This window comes from Lacerta agilis, chromosome 5, assembly GCF_009819535.1.
Source record: "Lacerta agilis isolate rLacAgi1 chromosome 5, rLacAgi1.pri, whole genome shotgun sequence".
In the NCBI taxonomy this organism is placed as follows: Eukaryota; Metazoa; Chordata; class Lepidosauria; order Squamata; family Lacertidae; genus Lacerta; species Lacerta agilis.
In genome coordinates this window covers 82,557,940-82,574,140 of record NC_046316.1, presented here as the reverse complement: position 1 = coordinate 82,574,140, position 16,201 = coordinate 82,557,940, and the positions used below count along the sequence as shown (strand labels likewise).

At 45.2% G+C, this 16,201-nt stretch overlaps 1 protein-coding gene across 1 annotated transcript in view; it reads left to right on the top strand.

Annotated features, from left to right (window-relative positions):
- The window catches only part of SPATA16 (spermatogenesis associated 16), a 139,870-nt gene that overhangs the window by 64,931 nt on the left and 58,738 nt on the right, over positions 1–16,201 (top strand). The window contains 1 exon segment of the mRNA XM_033150666.1: positions 3,588–3,672. Within this exon segment, the coding sequence (XP_033006557.1) occupies positions 3,588–3,672 (85 nt within the window).

Sequence of the window (16,201 nt, the reverse complement as noted above, 5' to 3'; positions counted from 1 at the left end):
CTCATTAATAAACTCCCCATCATCAACTGCACAAAAACTGCAGTTTTTAAAACAAATTAAGGAAAAAATGGCTGAAAGTGAAGCAGATAGACTTGATCACAAAAAGACAATTCTGCCTAACTTGACACGGCGGTAATACGAGTCACAATGAGCTATAAAGTCCATCCAATTATCTGCAACATTAATGAGTCAAAGCCATCCTTTTCCCTATGAATTACTTCCATTAATTTATTCATCACACCAATTCCAGACATTTCAGTAAGCTCTCCCAAGCTGTCAAAGTCTGAAGGTACTTCCAGTGATTAACTTATAATGTTAGGGTTGCCATACGTCAACAACTTTTTGTGTCCGGATCATTACTTCTTGAAAAATGGCCACCCTACACAATGTTTTTGGAGCAGTTGGTACATTCATAACCAATGATTTCACCATACTTTACTAGGTGAAATCTTTGTTGAGAGTACCTCGTCTTAGCACATACCCCGCAAGTGTCCTGGAAAACCTGGGACATCCCCTGTTGTTGTTTTGTGAGAGAACGGCAGCCATTTTGGTTGCTGTGATCTCGCAGGATTTTGCAGCATACTAGGCAAATTAGGTTGCATCCAACTAAATTATATTCAGAGCGGGCCTGCTGAAATTAAAACTGAAATGAATGGGCCTAAACTAAGTTTGGTCATTGGGAAATTGTGGTGTTGGCAGCAAGTCCAGGGCACTCATAGGCCTGGTAGGACAAGCAGCATCATTGCCAGGCCTGCCCTCAGTGGTACGAGAGCAGCACAGTCAAGAGAACTAGACACACCTAGGCTGTGAAAGCAGGCTGCCCAGAGAGGGTCGTCACCTGGAGGAAGAGAAGCCACTGCCCCACTGCACCCACGTCACACAGCGGCTATGGCGACCCCGCCATGCAAAGCAGCAGCAGGGCAGCTGCTTCCTCTCCCTCTCTGGTGCCGTTTCTCGTGGGTGCCACCCGAGGCAGCTGCCTCACCCCACTTCATTGGTCGGCTGGCTCTGAGTGGGCTCTCTAGCTCTGGCCCGAGGAGACTACCTGCTGGCATTGGGTCTCTTCTGTATAAAGCCAGAAGCTCATTGATCGTCCTCTGTCAGGCTTTGGGGAGTCGGATCCATCCCCCAGTGGCAGTAAATAAGCAGATCAAGCGAAAGGAGCATTCTTACCAGTTTGTTTCTTTAATAATCACAGCGAGAGACAAAGAAATGCATATCTCTCTAGAAAAGGCGTTGCTCCCAGTAAAGGTTTCCCCCCCATCCCCATTAAACTACGTCACTCCTATGTTGGGTAATCTGAGCTTGTTGCCACTGAGCTCTCTGTTCGATCACTCTCAAAGCCCATCTAGTATTAGGCAAAGGGGGGTCAGGAATGCTGTCCAAGGACACTGAATCAGCTGTCTCCTGGTGTTTCCTTTTCTAGCTGCTCCTCACCCACTATTTCCCAGCCTTTCTCCTCTGGACTATGCCCCTCTGCAAACCACTGTTCTAAATCAATACTGTCCTCCTGCCCTTGGAAAGGTTCAGAAGAAGGGGGGGCTGCCACCATTCCTCCTCAATCCAGGCCCTGACATCCTCATTGTTTTCATCACAGTTCCCCAGATTTCTGCCAGTCGGTCGCACGAGAGATGGGGAACTTCTTTAGCATTAGATTCAAAGCAAGTGCCCCTTCCCACCAACACACTGAAGTCAAGAGATGCACACCTCTGTGCAAGGATAGATTTATCTTTTGCTGGGCCTCCCACGGAGCATCACGGCAGTCGTCTTCCCCCCTGCCTTCCCCACGACACCCAGACAACTCTGAACTGCTTGTGATTTAAATCCTCTGCTTCCTTTATTTCCTCTCGGCCATATCTCATTAAGAACATAATGCAGCTTGCGAAAACATGTTCTAAAATGGTATTACTACTAGCCTGGGATTAGGGTTTTATAACACATGTAACTCGGGAGAGAATTCCAAATTCAATTTACAGTAATGTCAAGGAGCAATAAATATATCGGCAGTGATGGGGGGCTGGGAGGGAAGGAGATGGGCAGCGACAAGCAGATAGGAAAGCATCAACAAATAAACTTTTTGTGCTAGTAATTAGGCACACAAGATTATTATATGTTTAATTGACTAAAGTGACAATTTGGAATTACATCTGGTTGCATTTAATTGGATTTGGAATCTCCAGAGGGGAAGGAGAGAGGGGGGGGAGTATTGGAGGAGCAGCCATAAAAAAGCAAAGTGATTTTCTGAAGTCTGTTAAAACCTGCATTAATATCCATTGCACAATAGTTTTTAATATCCTCTCAGTCTAATAAGAGAAATGTGGTAGTTGTTACAAACACTCAGGGCACTAAAGCATATTCAATTAGTTGCAAGATTTGCCACCTCTTCCCCACTCCCCACACCCCCCAAACTCCACCGCGGCAAGCATAATTTAATCAAAGATGAACTATGTTTGACTTTGCCACAAACTGAGATATTCTCCGATACCAGCAGCACGCTATATCACACATTCAGCTGCTGTCCTGGAAGAAATTTTGACTATATATAACGCGTGGGAGTCCATAAATACTTTAAAGCGAGCCCGAATAAAACATTTTTGAGTGACCGTTAAATATTTGTTCACAATAAAAATGGAAAAACCCATCAACTGTGGGAGGGGGAAAAAATGTTAGGGCCGTTTCGTCCTTGCACTTTTGTTACCTAATAAAACAGCTCCCCAGAGTTTCCAAATGCATGCTATATCCTCTTGCCAATGGCTGATAATTATGAATGTATGCTAATATAAACAGCTGCATTTGTAATGTGCCTTAGTCCTTGCTTGCCTTAGTTTACAAGAGTGCCCCTTTGACGGGGGGCGGGGGGGTATGGAACGGTGGTATCCTGCCCCAGATCCTGAGCAGCATCCTGCTTTTGCTCAGGGTAGGGCAAGTGGAAGGAAACACCAAACGCTGCAACATTTCGCCAATGAAAATAAGGACGTGCTATTCCATGATGATGGTTTTATTTATACCCCGTCCATCTGACTGGGCTGCCCCGGACACTCTGGGCAGCTTTCAACATATATGAAAACATAACAAAACATTAAACTTTTTTTTCAAACAAACACTTCCCTATACAGGGCTGCCTTCAGGTGTCTTCAGATAAGTATACTTACTTATCTCCTTGGCTTAGGGTTCACATGACTCCTTACCTTCCAACATTACTCCAATGAAATTAGGAACATCCTAATGAAAAGCGGGACATTCCAGGATCAAATCAGAAACCTGGACAGCTTCTGTGAATCCAGAACTGCCCTTGGAAAACAGGGACACTTGGAGGGTCTGGTACTTGGCTGAGTGAGTCGCATTATTGAAGCTTCTGCTCCTTCCACGCTCCCCTTTTGCCTCTGGGATGGCAGCTATGGGGGCAAGAGGTACACCTGGGCAGGCCAGATTTTGCATGGGTGTAGGGCTTGCTGGTGTAGGGCTGCAAAGGTTTCGTAGCCTATGCGGGTCTTTTAGGTTACGGGCATCACATTTCTGTATTCTCATCAGTCTCCTTCTTCCTCCCCCTGAATTATTTCACTTGCTTATTCTGTTTCCGTCGTTAGGAGTGCCATGGTTGCTGACTACATGTACTGGCTGTCAGGAGGAAGTGAGCAGCATACCAGCAAGCTCATCAAACTGTATTGGCAGGTAAAAATTGATGGCCCAGCGAGGGAGGAGGAGCCCACCTTGCTGTTAGGACCCAAATGAAGGATTGGTGCTTAAAAGACTGCCAGCTAAGGTAGCTGCGGGGCTTATCAATCAGGAGGCCATTATATAGCAGTAACGTATTTATAATGAAGTGGCTCCCCCCCCTCTCTCTCTGTCTCTCTCTCTCCCTAAGACTAATTTTAAGGCTAAAAATTCAAGGTTGTTAACCCTTGGCTCATACTTCAATTTTACAGACAGCCATAAAATTTCATTTTTGATACTATATCATTCCAATAGATAGATAGATAGATAGATAGATAGATAGATAGATAGATAGATAGATATCTGCTCTGCTTTGGTACACAGGCCTTCCATATGGAGGGGTTGGGTCTGGGGCAAAAACGTGCACAGTGTTTTGACGTCCTTTCATGTGCTTTGCAAACAATGAGAGTTAGCCTTAGATAGAGTTCTTCCACCAGAGGAATCATTCACTCTCACCTGCAGGGTGGGATAGAGGCAGGGTGGAGAGTAGGGGTGCTTGCGCAAGTCAGTATTTGCAAATTCCTCATCCACACCTCTGAGACCAATGTGCTGATCCTTTTCCATCTTGGGGGACAAGGTCCCCAACAGATTTCTGAGCCCTTGGAATTTAAACACAAGTTTTGAGGGAAACAAGCATTTAAACACACCTTTTGAATGGCAGACTAATGCAGAAAGGGAAATGAATGGCACTTGTGGGGGGGGACATGCAAAGGTGGCATGGACCACAAATAGGCAAGTTCACCCATCCCTACTGCAGAGTAGAAGGCCCAAGTGACTCACAAGCTTTGTGTTATGTCACACAAGCAAGGAAAGAGGGAGATGAGAAAAAAAATATTCACTGGTCAGTCTTGCTTGATGGAAAAATGAAGTTAACACACTTGAGCTATGCCTTCCTCTTTGTGGCTAGGTGAGAACACCAAGTCTTTCTTCCTTTTCAGAATCTGCTTCTGTATTATGAAAGCTGGAGGTTTCTGCTGCTGGAAACCATGAAACTTCCTTTACTTTGCTAGGAATTTGTGTCTACGACATCATGTCATAGACGGCTTAGAGAACACACTAGTCAGGACACTAGATAAGAACTTCATTGTTCTCCTGTCCCCAGTTAGATATAATTAATCCAGTTCCGTATATAATGACTCTATCCACACAGGGGGACAGAAAAAGAGAGAAATAAAACAGCATCAACATGGACTTACGTTGGGGGAGGGGCATCTTGCTTACCCACCAAGCATCAACCAAAAGATTGGACAAAAGATTCCTGCATTGCAGGCGGTTGACTAGATGACCCTTGTGGTCCCTTCCAATTCTACAGTTCTATGATTCTAAACAAGTCTCTCTGGAGGAAATGTTTACTGGAGTGCATGTTCACCCCAGCTAAAACCTTATTTCTCTTTGAAAGCCTCAAGTTCCACAGGTAAAAAGGTAAAGGTAAAGGGACCCCTGACCATTAGGTCCGGTCACAGACGACTCTGGGGTTGCGGCGCTCATCTTGCTTTACTGGCCGAGGGAGCCGGCATACAGCTTCCAGGTCATGTGGCCAGCATGACTAAGCCGCTTCTGGCGAACCAGAGCAGCGCACGGAAACGCCGTTTACCTTCCCGCTGGAGCGGTACCTATTTATCTACTTGCACTTTGACATGCTTTCGAACTGCTAGGTGGCCAGGAGCTGGGACCGAGCAACGGGAGCTCACCCCATCGCGGGGATTCGAACCGCTGACCTTCTGATCAGCAAGCCCTAGGCTCTGTGGCTGATAACCCACAGTGCCACCAGTTCCACAGGTAGCCAGCTATTAATATCTGAGAAGATTATAGACTTTGCAACATGTTTATGTAAACATTGTACCATTCCTCCCAAGATCTCAGAAGAAGGACAATGTGGCTTCTCACTCCCTTTGTAGTTTAGGAAAGTGGTACATAAGGGAGGATTGTTGATAGAGGGAGATGTTTTTCCTCTCTCTGTTGTAATACTAGAACCAGGGGGTCATCCAATGAATCTAAATGTTGGGAGATTCAGGACAGATAAAAGATAGTACTTCTTCACACAGCTCATTGTTTAACTAGGGAGTTTGCTACCTGGAAAGGTAGACAGTTGAAGACCTTATCTCCTTCTGCACCGGGAGATTGGCCCAGTCAAATCCATTTTCAGTAGCAAGCCCAGGTTTGCCCTGCAGAATGCATAAATACCCCTCCTATACTGACAGCATCCAAGTCAACTCTAACCATTGCAGAGGCAGAAAGGGAACAAGTTGCTTGTGCCTTACATTTAGTAGTTCAGAAGAAGTCGACATGGTCCTCTTCAGGTGTTGCAGACTTCACCTCCCATTACCCACAGGTAACACTCCCATTGGTGGGTGGGACTTGGAGTCCAAAACATGGGCTACCCACAGTGGTTAAGCTAGCCTTTAAGAAAAAGGTCCTCTTTATCCTTTAAAACTCCATTAAAAAACCCTCAGGCCATCCTCGCTCCCCTCTCCTCCTGGCTCCCCTCCTTTTAGTTTGTTGTTCTGGGTGCGATAGTGTCATTTTGCCTTGGGCAGATAATAAATTCTCATAGATTGAAATACTTTACAGCCAGAAGGAATGATTATCTGCTCTGACCTCCTACATAATGTGCAGGGCATATCATTTCACAAGCAATTCCTTCAAAAAGCCTAATATCCTGGTTGCGTTATGGCATATTCCCCCATCTCTCTCTCTCTCTCTCTCTCTCTCTCTCTCTCTCTCTCTCTCTCTCTCTCTCTCCCCACTCCTGCCCAACCACCACACAAAACACAATCTCTCTTTTAAAGATTTCTGTGATGGTGAATCCATCACATTGCTTAGTATGCTGTCTGGGCTGATTAATTACGAGTTCGTTTGTTTTTCTAACTCTGCTTTGTTTTCCTTGTCGAAATTGTCTAGATTCTGCTTTTGTCCGGCACATCTTATTACAAAATATTTTGTAAGACTCAAAAGGTCCTTCGGTTTAGAGGTATCTTTCCCCATATAAAGAGATATAAGCCAGAAAGAAAGGAAGCTGTTGATCTAGCACAGAGGTAGCCAGATGAGCATCTTCAAGATGTTGTTGTGCCCTCCAGATGTTGCTGGAGACCAACTCCCACTAGCCATGGTCAGTAGGCCCACTGGTCATGGACAATAGTTGTAATCCAACAACATCTGCATGGCCCCATGTTGACTCTCCCTGATCTCGATTCTCCTCCACACCCCATATTAATTTGGGCTCTGCTGGTAAGCAGTTCTAATGGCTACATTTTAGGGTTGGGATGCAATCCCATTGATCTGGGCTTGAAAAAACTAGAGGTCCCCTCCTGCCTTTACTGTGCCCTATGCTGCCTGGTTCCCTTCCTGGTTCCCCAGGTCGAAATATAGTAAGGTCTTTCCTTGAGGAAGGGAGAAGGGTAGAAGCCAGTGCAGGCCTCACTTCTAGGCCGTAAAAGCAACACAGCAGAATGTCATACCTGGCTGCAAATGACAATCTTCTGCCTCTTATCCCCTTCCTGAAGGAAATGAATTATTGCTTGGGAAACAGGTGGACTAGTAATAATAAAATAATTTATTATTTATACCCGGCCCATCTGGCTGGGTTTCCCCAGCCACTCTGGGGAACCAACAGAATATTAATAATAAAAACATCAAACATTAAAAACTTTCCTAAACAGGGCTGCCTTCAGGTGTCTCCTAAAAGTCAGGTAGTTGTTTATTTCCTTGACATCCGATGGGAGGGCGTTCCACAGGGCGGGCGCCACTACCGAAAAGGCCCTCTGCCTGGTTCCCTGTAACCTCACTTCTCTCAGTGAGGGAACCGCTAGAAGGCCCTCGGAGCTGGACCTCAGTGCGGACAGTGGGGGTGGAGCCACTCCTTCAGGTATACTGGGCCAAGGCCCTTTAGGGCTTAGCAGCTATGGGGCAGCTTTCTAAAGTATTCTAATCAGAAAAGCATGGTGTTTGATGGGAACATATGGAGTGAGCCAACAAGGACTCATATGGTCCTAGCTGCTTCTAGGTTAGCGGCGCACGTGGGGTGCCCTCACAGGTGGAGATGACATGCTCTTGCATTGGTCCAGGGTAGTTTAGCCCTCGTGCTGACACTATAATATCCACGCCAGGCCATTAGAAATCATGAGAACTGCAAAGCATAATGCCAACAGAATTTGACAAGGGAGGAATGGATTCAAGGAAGGAATTAGATAAATTCATAATAGGTCAGGCTGTTTGGTAGCTACTGGGCAACCTTCAGGTTTGGCGGTTTTGCGGCTCTGAATTACCAGTTGCTAGAGAACAAAAATGGGACCGTTATTTCCTTCATGCCCAACTTGTGGAAAACTGGGTGCTGAACCAGAAGGACCAATCATCTGGTCCAGGAGGGCGTTTGTTATGTTAAAAGATAGTATACAAGGCTCTGGATACTTTTTAAAGAATGGGCATGGGGCTTGCGCTAGATAATGAAGGGGATGGAGAGCCACCAATGGGTTCTGAGGAAGGACACCATTTGTTCAAAGCAATGGGAGGTGAATGACTTAGGGTAACTGACAGTGGTGTGAAAGAGTACAAAGAAAGACCATAAGAAATTCACTACTTATTTGGCAGGCCTGGTTGGCATCAGCAAAGACACCTTAAGGAAGCGGTTAGGGTCTTGAGACCCCGGCAGGGTCTGCTGGTACTGCATCCTCTGTCTCTCCCCTTTAACCAAGTTGATAGTTCTATGAGCCACCATTTTAAGTTCCCACAATGCCACATGAGAACATTAAAGCATTGTGGGACATTTTAACTGCAGCTCCATCAGAGCATTTGTGCTTTCCACTGCTGTTGTTGCCCCCTCCCCGAGGGAGCCTGCGGTAGGAGAGAGCCCACCCTGTGGAATTTTGCCCATTTTGCTCCCTCAAAACCAAAGCCACTCTGATCATGAGTCCCAAAGCAGGCTACCTTCTGGGGAGTCTTTCTCCCATCCACTCTGTCACTTGAGGCCCTAGCGCACACTGAAGTATAAGGCGGTGGCTTCGTTCTGAAGGCATCATTGACATTGGGGGCCAGTGCTGACAAATCCAAAGCCATTTGTTTTGTCCATCTCCCTTGTTTTTAGCCGTCTCTTTCTGAGTTCCTCTTATTTAAAAAAAGCTTCTGTTTGAGAAGAGCTTCTAATCCTTTTGTCCTTGGGGAGAGAAGGAGCAAAACATTTAAGTAGCAGCCCTATTTGCGAGGCACTGGCAGCAGTGTGAAATTGATGAGGATCATGAGTGTAGACCCGCTTGGTGACATGCGTCTCCAAGTGCTAGGAGGAAAATCCTGCTTTACGGGCACATCCTCCTATTAAATCCTATTCCTTGGGTACTGAAATTATACCACTGTTCAGCAGCCAAGCACCTTGCCCGCCTATACAGGAAGAGGAAAGGGGGGGGGAAGAGAGGGAACACAAGCAGCTATGCGGATCACGCTTAATTTAGATGTGCCTTGGAGGTGCCATGCAGTGTGTCAAACTCAGCAGACATTCCCGGTCGTTTGACGGACTATTGATCCCTGTGCCACCACGCGCTTCGCTGCCACCAACCAGGATCCCTCCCTGGTAATAACTTTCACAGTCAGGGTGCAATTTTAAACAAAATAATAAGTGTTTATTTAAAAACTTCAACAACTTAAGATAATGGTTACAACCCTGCCTACGCTCACCACTATACCTCACCACCAACCCTCACAATCAACCACCACCCACCCAACCAACTCCCTCGATCAACAGCTCTTCATCAACTGCCCTCCTAACTCTAACTGACTCCTTCAGCTGCCCCTAGCTCCTCCCCCCTCTGTTTATTGGTTAGCCTAGGGCCAGCCACTTAACCCCTTACTTACTCCTTCTCCTGTGTATCCCTAGAAAGGCAAACGCCACATACCTCCCCCCTTAAATAAGTTTGATTCAGGAGGGATAACTGTACAGAGTTATACTCCTGATCAAACTGCGTGACACATTAATTCAACAAACATTTTCTATGTTACTAACCTTAACTCCTCATCGTATACTGGCTTAATAATTGTTTTTTTCCACATTATATACAATAGATCATGCATATTAAACCTTTAGTTAACTGCAAGAAAATTGTAACTGTCCATTTAATCTTTGCCTTCGGGTCTTCGTGATAAAGCATCTGCAACGATGTCCAGGATCCTTTCACGCTCCTATTGTCCTTAACCGCCACAAGAAGTGTCTTTCCCTGGGCACCAGTCTTTTCTCTGCCACACGTGATGGATGCAAGTTGTCTTCCCCGCCATTTGACACAGTCCCACTCCGATCCCTGCAGTCGATGCGTCTGTAACGATTATGGATTCCAAGCTGTGTAGAGTCTTTGTTTCTCAGGGTCAAAAGCTCTCTTGGAGCACCCTTGCTCTCCTTCAGGATCTCTGTTAAGTGTTCAAGCTCGATGCCTTGTGCAAACGTCTCCAAGTCCTCAAAAGGCAGCATAAGAACTGGTTATCTGGCTTCTGAATTCATTGGGAACTGCTTTCAGAAGTTTGTGGAAAGCTGCTTTTTTATCAGCTTGCTGAAGCTTTTTGGACACACAGGTTTACTTAATGAAAGTAGATTAAAAAGCTCCAATTGCTTATTGCTCTTAGCAATCTCCCTTGCTGTCAGTTCATCTTTGGTCTGTGTTGAATTATCAGTTCCCACTTCAAGCATTTGAAGACTACTTTTTATGTCTTGACGTGGCGGCCATGTTAATGCTGTGTAACCACGTTCATTTTGGGCATTCATTTGTGTTGCATGAGCAGCAGGGCACCCAACTTCCCACCACACAATCTCTAGTGTAGGAAACACTTTCACTTTCATAGAAAGTTGATGGGACAACCCTGGCAACTATAACTTTCAGTATGTTTTTCTTCTATTTCCAACTGATGAATGTTTTATCATAACTTTGAATAGTTGTTCTAACTGATCTCACAGATAGGTCACTTTTAAAACAACTCTGACTCCTCTTGAATGGGCGTAAACCTATAAGCTCAGGGTCATATTTTTCACAAATCGCTACCGTGGTAATATGTGACCAGTCATAAGCTTTCCAGGCCTGCCCCCCAATGTCAAATATAAAGACCTGCATTCTAAATATGGGGCTTCCTGTTCCTCATCCCACAGGATCCCGGAAATAAAACTGTTTACTAGATCCATGTTTACTTTATATGGGCGCTGACGTCCTGTCACGTCACTGCATGGAGCCCCTCGGAAAGGAACTTTTGCAATTGAACAAATACGGGCCTTAATTGCGCCTAGACAGGTATCATCATAGCCATACCATGGAACACCCATCACAATCTTCTTGGATTAATGCCCATGTGAATGTATTTTTCATATTCCATTATGGTGTGGTTATATGGAGCATTGACTCTGGCTTGCATTGCGACCACATCTGACTCTGTTCATCATACGGCATAACAAATATGAAATCACAAGACTTTGCAATCCCGGTGTCAGTGTGATGGACTACCTCTTTTTCTAGTCCTGGAGTATTACTGAAAATCGTTTCAAAATTTTGTAGGATGTTTCTTATTTCTTCCTGCTGTGAATGGGTAAGGTAAGGGCTAGCTTTACTTCTTGTATATTACATTCTTGCTCCCCTCTCCCTTCCCAGCATGATATTTCTGCTTCTTCTGGGTCCTCTCGGATAGCACAGAGAGCCCAGCTTTCATTTCTCTGGTAAGGCTTAATCATGTTTATGTGAACTACCTTGCGCCCCTCATCCCCCTGCTGGATAAGGTAGTTTACATTATTTATTTTGGACACGATTTGGGATGGTTCCTCCCAGGCTAGTTGCATTTCATTCCCCTTTTTGGTTGCTCTAGGCACGGGTTGTGCCACGTCGTGTTCTAAACTCTGGGCTGGTGTGGAGATTACAGGTAAAGGACACAGTTTTGGCCTTGGTTTTGTCCTGACCTGATCCCTGCCTCTGGCAAATGTCACAGGCTTGCAATACATTTTAATTTGCTTCCCCATTCCTGGCCAATAGAAATTTTGTGCCACTCTTCGTTTGGTCCGAGTTATCCCATATGTGCCCCAAAAATACTATTATGGGCTTGCTTATGATTTTTCTCTATACATGTGAGGAACCACGAGTTGTCTGCGGTTTCCTCCTCCCCCTTTATAAGGTGTGCTAAGGGCTTCACGATATAACAGCCCCTCCTCTAGGCAGAACCTCTCTGGGCAATCAGGGGTTAATGGAACAGTAGATTTTGCTGCCTCAAAAACAGCCATTTAGTCCCATGTCATTCTTTTGTTCCTGAGAGAAACTAGTCTTTGAGTATTTTTAAAAGGTATTAGGAAGCCTGGCTCACTCAAAGTTTCAACTTGAGGACTTTGAGTCCTGCCCTCATTGGCAACTGTTTCGCTTCCCTCAGTATCAGTTGACAGTTGGCCCCCTTTTGAGTGGGTAATCACAAACGCACTCTGCACATGCTCCAGGAGATCCCAACCGACAAGCACCGCAGTGGGGATTTCCTCTGAAATGGCCACTTGCCACTTGCCACTCCAGTCATGTAACTTAACGTTTACCTCAGCCATTTGGAGTCTAACTGGCTCTTTGGCGATTCCTTTTAATTCTATAGTTTTCCTGGAATAACTTTATCGGGACTGATATCTCAGGATGAACAATTGTGATTTGGGATCCGGTATCTTTTAACCCTAGATATTTTTTGTTTTCAATCCAAATATTTTCTCCTGACTTTCTCAAGAGCAAATCATTCTGTTTAATCAAGTAACACTGTATTACTGAGGCCTCAGGAATCTCCTCTGTCTCAGGCCTAGCTAAGCTTCGGTTTCCATGGCAACCTGCTTAGCCTCACCCTGCCCTACTGAGTGGATACAATAAGAGTGTTTTTGAGTGTTTGTGCTCCCAGATTTAGCTTGTTCACCAGTCTTACATTCAAAGCTTCTGTGGCCCAGTTTGTTGCACGACCAGCACCTCATATCTCTTCCCCCAGTATAATTAGATTTATTTTCTTTTACCCTCAGAGGTATGGGTGTTAGTTTGGCCCACGTCACTTGGGCTTTTTGACTGTGGTATGTTTCCCTTTTCATTGCCGGAGAAGAGCTTCCTTTAGCATATTGAAATTGGTTTTCTGGGGTTCCCCCACAATTTCCCGCCAAATTTTGGACTATCAAATCCATGGTCCCTAATTTCATTAATTTGGTCAGCTATGGTTGCTGCCTCCTGAATGGTTTTAGGACTTCTTTCCTTCACAAGATATTTCAACTCCCCAGTTATGGGGCATAAAATTGCTCCAACGCAATAACCTCTCTGATTTTTTGAATTGAATCCGCACCAGTCCTGCTCTAACCATTTTTTGAGGTAATTTGTAATTTTTGCCCCAACTGAGCATACGTTTCTTCTCTCAACTTTGTCCACACTCCTGAATTTTTTTCTTAGTTGTTCTGAGGTAATTCCAAACCTCGTATAAATTAATTGTTTAAACATCTCAAAGTCTGTTGACTGTTCTTCTGTCATTTGGGCGTATATTTCTGCCAGTACCCCACTAATTCTAGCCCTTAAGATCACCATTTTCTCCTCATCCTTCACTTGGAAATCTTTACAGGCTCTCAAATGATATCAGAAAAGCCTCTGGGCTATCTTTCTCCTTGAACTCAGGGAATCGCTTTAAATCTACCTTCCCTGTTGTTTGACTACTGGTGTTATTACTGTTATTTTGATTCTCCATGGCTGCTAATTCTAGTTTCTTCATTTCCAACTGAAATTGCATTCTTTCGCTCTCACTTTCCCTCTCAGCTCGAATTCTTTCGCTCTCACTTTCCCTCTCAGCTCGAATTCTTTCTTTTTCTAATTCTAATTTATATTGTTGTTCTAGTTTCCACTTTTCTAATTCTATAGAAACTTGTGGCTCTCTCGCCTCAGGTACAATATTAGTTTCATCTTCTAAGCTCTGCTCTTCCCTCAGAGGATTCCCATTTTCCTCCCCTTCAGAGCTATCTTGAGCTGGTTCCCTCACAGGGTTCTTTGTTTTTAGGTGGCATATTGTGTGATTGAGGATTGACAGTTAAATTAACAAAATAAGAGAAATCTCCTCTCAGCACTGTTCCCCCTGGCTAGGTCTCTCCAGACTCGGGTCTCAAAGTTCTGCTATGGGTCTTCTCTCTACCCGTTAAGCTTACTTCCTCCGACCCCAAGTCAAAACCCTCTGCCAGAACAGATTTGTGAGCTCTCTTTTCTCCTTTTGTTATCTTAGCCTTGCAGCGTCCTTGGGTAACCACAACTACACCCCGGGCTAGGTTATCACTTCACAGATTTACCCTTCCCCCTCCAGGTGTATTGTTTAACCCCAGCTGCTTCTGCCAATTTTTGTGGTGAACAGGCACAATGATCTCAATATCCCTCCACGGGCTTATTGATGTCTCCTGCTGGCGTATTGATCTCGTCCCGCCGCTGCCGTCAGTTTTGTGGCGATCACACAGGGTCCCCGGTCGTTTGACGGACTATTGATCCCTGTGCCACCACGCGCTTCGCTGCCACCAACCAGGATCCCCTCCCTGGTAATAACTTTCACAGTCAGGGTGCAATTTTAAACAAAATAATAAGTGTTTATTTAAAAACTTCAACAACTTAAGATAATGGTTACAACCCTGCCTACGCTCACCACTATACCTCACCACCAACCCTCACAATCAACCACCACCCACCAACCAACTCCCTCGATCAACAGCTCTTCATCAACTGCCCTCCTAACTCTAACTGACTCCTTCAGCTGCCCCTAGCTCCTCCCCCCCTCTGTTTATTGGTTAGCCTAGGGCCAGCCACTTAACCCCTTACTTACTCCTTCTCCTGTGTATCCCTAGAAAGGCAAACGCCACACTTGGGTACTGAAATTATACCACTGTTCAGCAGCCAAGCACCTTGCCCGCCTATACAGGAAGAGGAAAGGGGGGGGGAAGAGAGGGAACACAAGCAGCTATGCGGATCACGCTTAATTTAGATGTGCCTTGGAGGTGCCATGCAGTGTGTCAAACTCAGCAGACATTCATAAACCCCCCACTGAACAGTAGGTTTGGATTTCGGAGGTAATCTCTTGGCCGTCGCTTTTAGCTGGACTGCTGGGGCCACCTACCACACACAGTGCATTGCCATGTTACATGGCTAGAATGATTTTGGAGCAAGGAAGAGAGAGAGATTTGATTTCGACAGCATTTAAAGGTGAACCTGCCCTAATTCAGATTTCCTGAAACAATACATGAGCCAGAAACGAGCCATCCTTCAAAATCCCCACCTCTCCATATTGACAGTGCTGTTCTCCAGCCAAGCAATGCGTACAAAATGCACATACTACGGTAAAGTGTGCATACATTTCCGCAATACCTCAAGGACTGTCTCTCTCTCTCCATATGGACCCATCCAGACCCTGCAATCATCTTCTGAGGCCCTTCTTTGTGTGCCTCCTCCACGAGAGGTCTGGAGGGTGGCAACATGAGAAAAGGCCTTCTCAGCAGTGGCTCCCTGTCTGTGGAATGTTCCTCTTCAACCCTTTTAAATTTGTTGGTGGGAGCGGGTGAGAGTTATTGTTTGTAGGTTTTTTTGTTGTTGTTTATCATGTATTTTGTGCTTTCATGTTGTGAACCGCCCTGAGATCTGCGGCTGAGGGTGGTACCTCAGGTTAAGAACTTAATTTGTTCTGGAGGTCCGTTCTTAACCTGAAACTGTTATTATCCTGAGGAACCACTTTAGCTAATGGGGCCTCCCAATGACAAAAAATCTACCGACAGCATACAAATCAATATGGCTAACCTGATCAAAAACACCCACCCACCCACTCACACAGAAAACCAAAGATCACCACAGCCAACCACAAATGAACAATCACACCCTACGCCAATCCCGACCTCTCTCACCGCCAAAGAAGCACAAGCGAACAACGGAGAACCTACACAAACAACACTGATGCCAAACCCTACATATATTAAGGAAAATAGAAACATCGTCACCCCCCTCACCCATCCCCCACCCTTTCCCCTTCTCTCCCTAATGTCTCAACAACCAACAGTGATTTGTAAAAATGTTACATGGAAAAAATATGAGAGAGACATTGCACACACTTTTGTAAATCAAGAAAATCTTTAATAATAATAATAAAAGCTAATGGGGCCTCCTGCTGCCACCGCGCGTGATTTCTGTTCTCATCCTGAAGCAAAGTTCTTAACCTGAGCGTTATTTCTGGGTTAACGGAGTCTGTAACTGAAGTCTGTAACCTGAAGCATCCGTAACCCGAGGTACCACTGTATACAAATTTAGTAGATGATGGTGATGGTGATGATAATGATGATGCACATATTGGTGAAAATAGTACAACATCGCCCTGCAGTTGGCTGGCAGTATGGCACCTTTGGATTGGCCACGCCTTGTATAAATGCCAGGTGTTTGGCCTTCTGCTCTTACTTGACCAGCAAAACAGTACGTTTGACTTGCCACTCCTGTTCCAAACTGTCTATATATCCTTGTCTACACTTTTG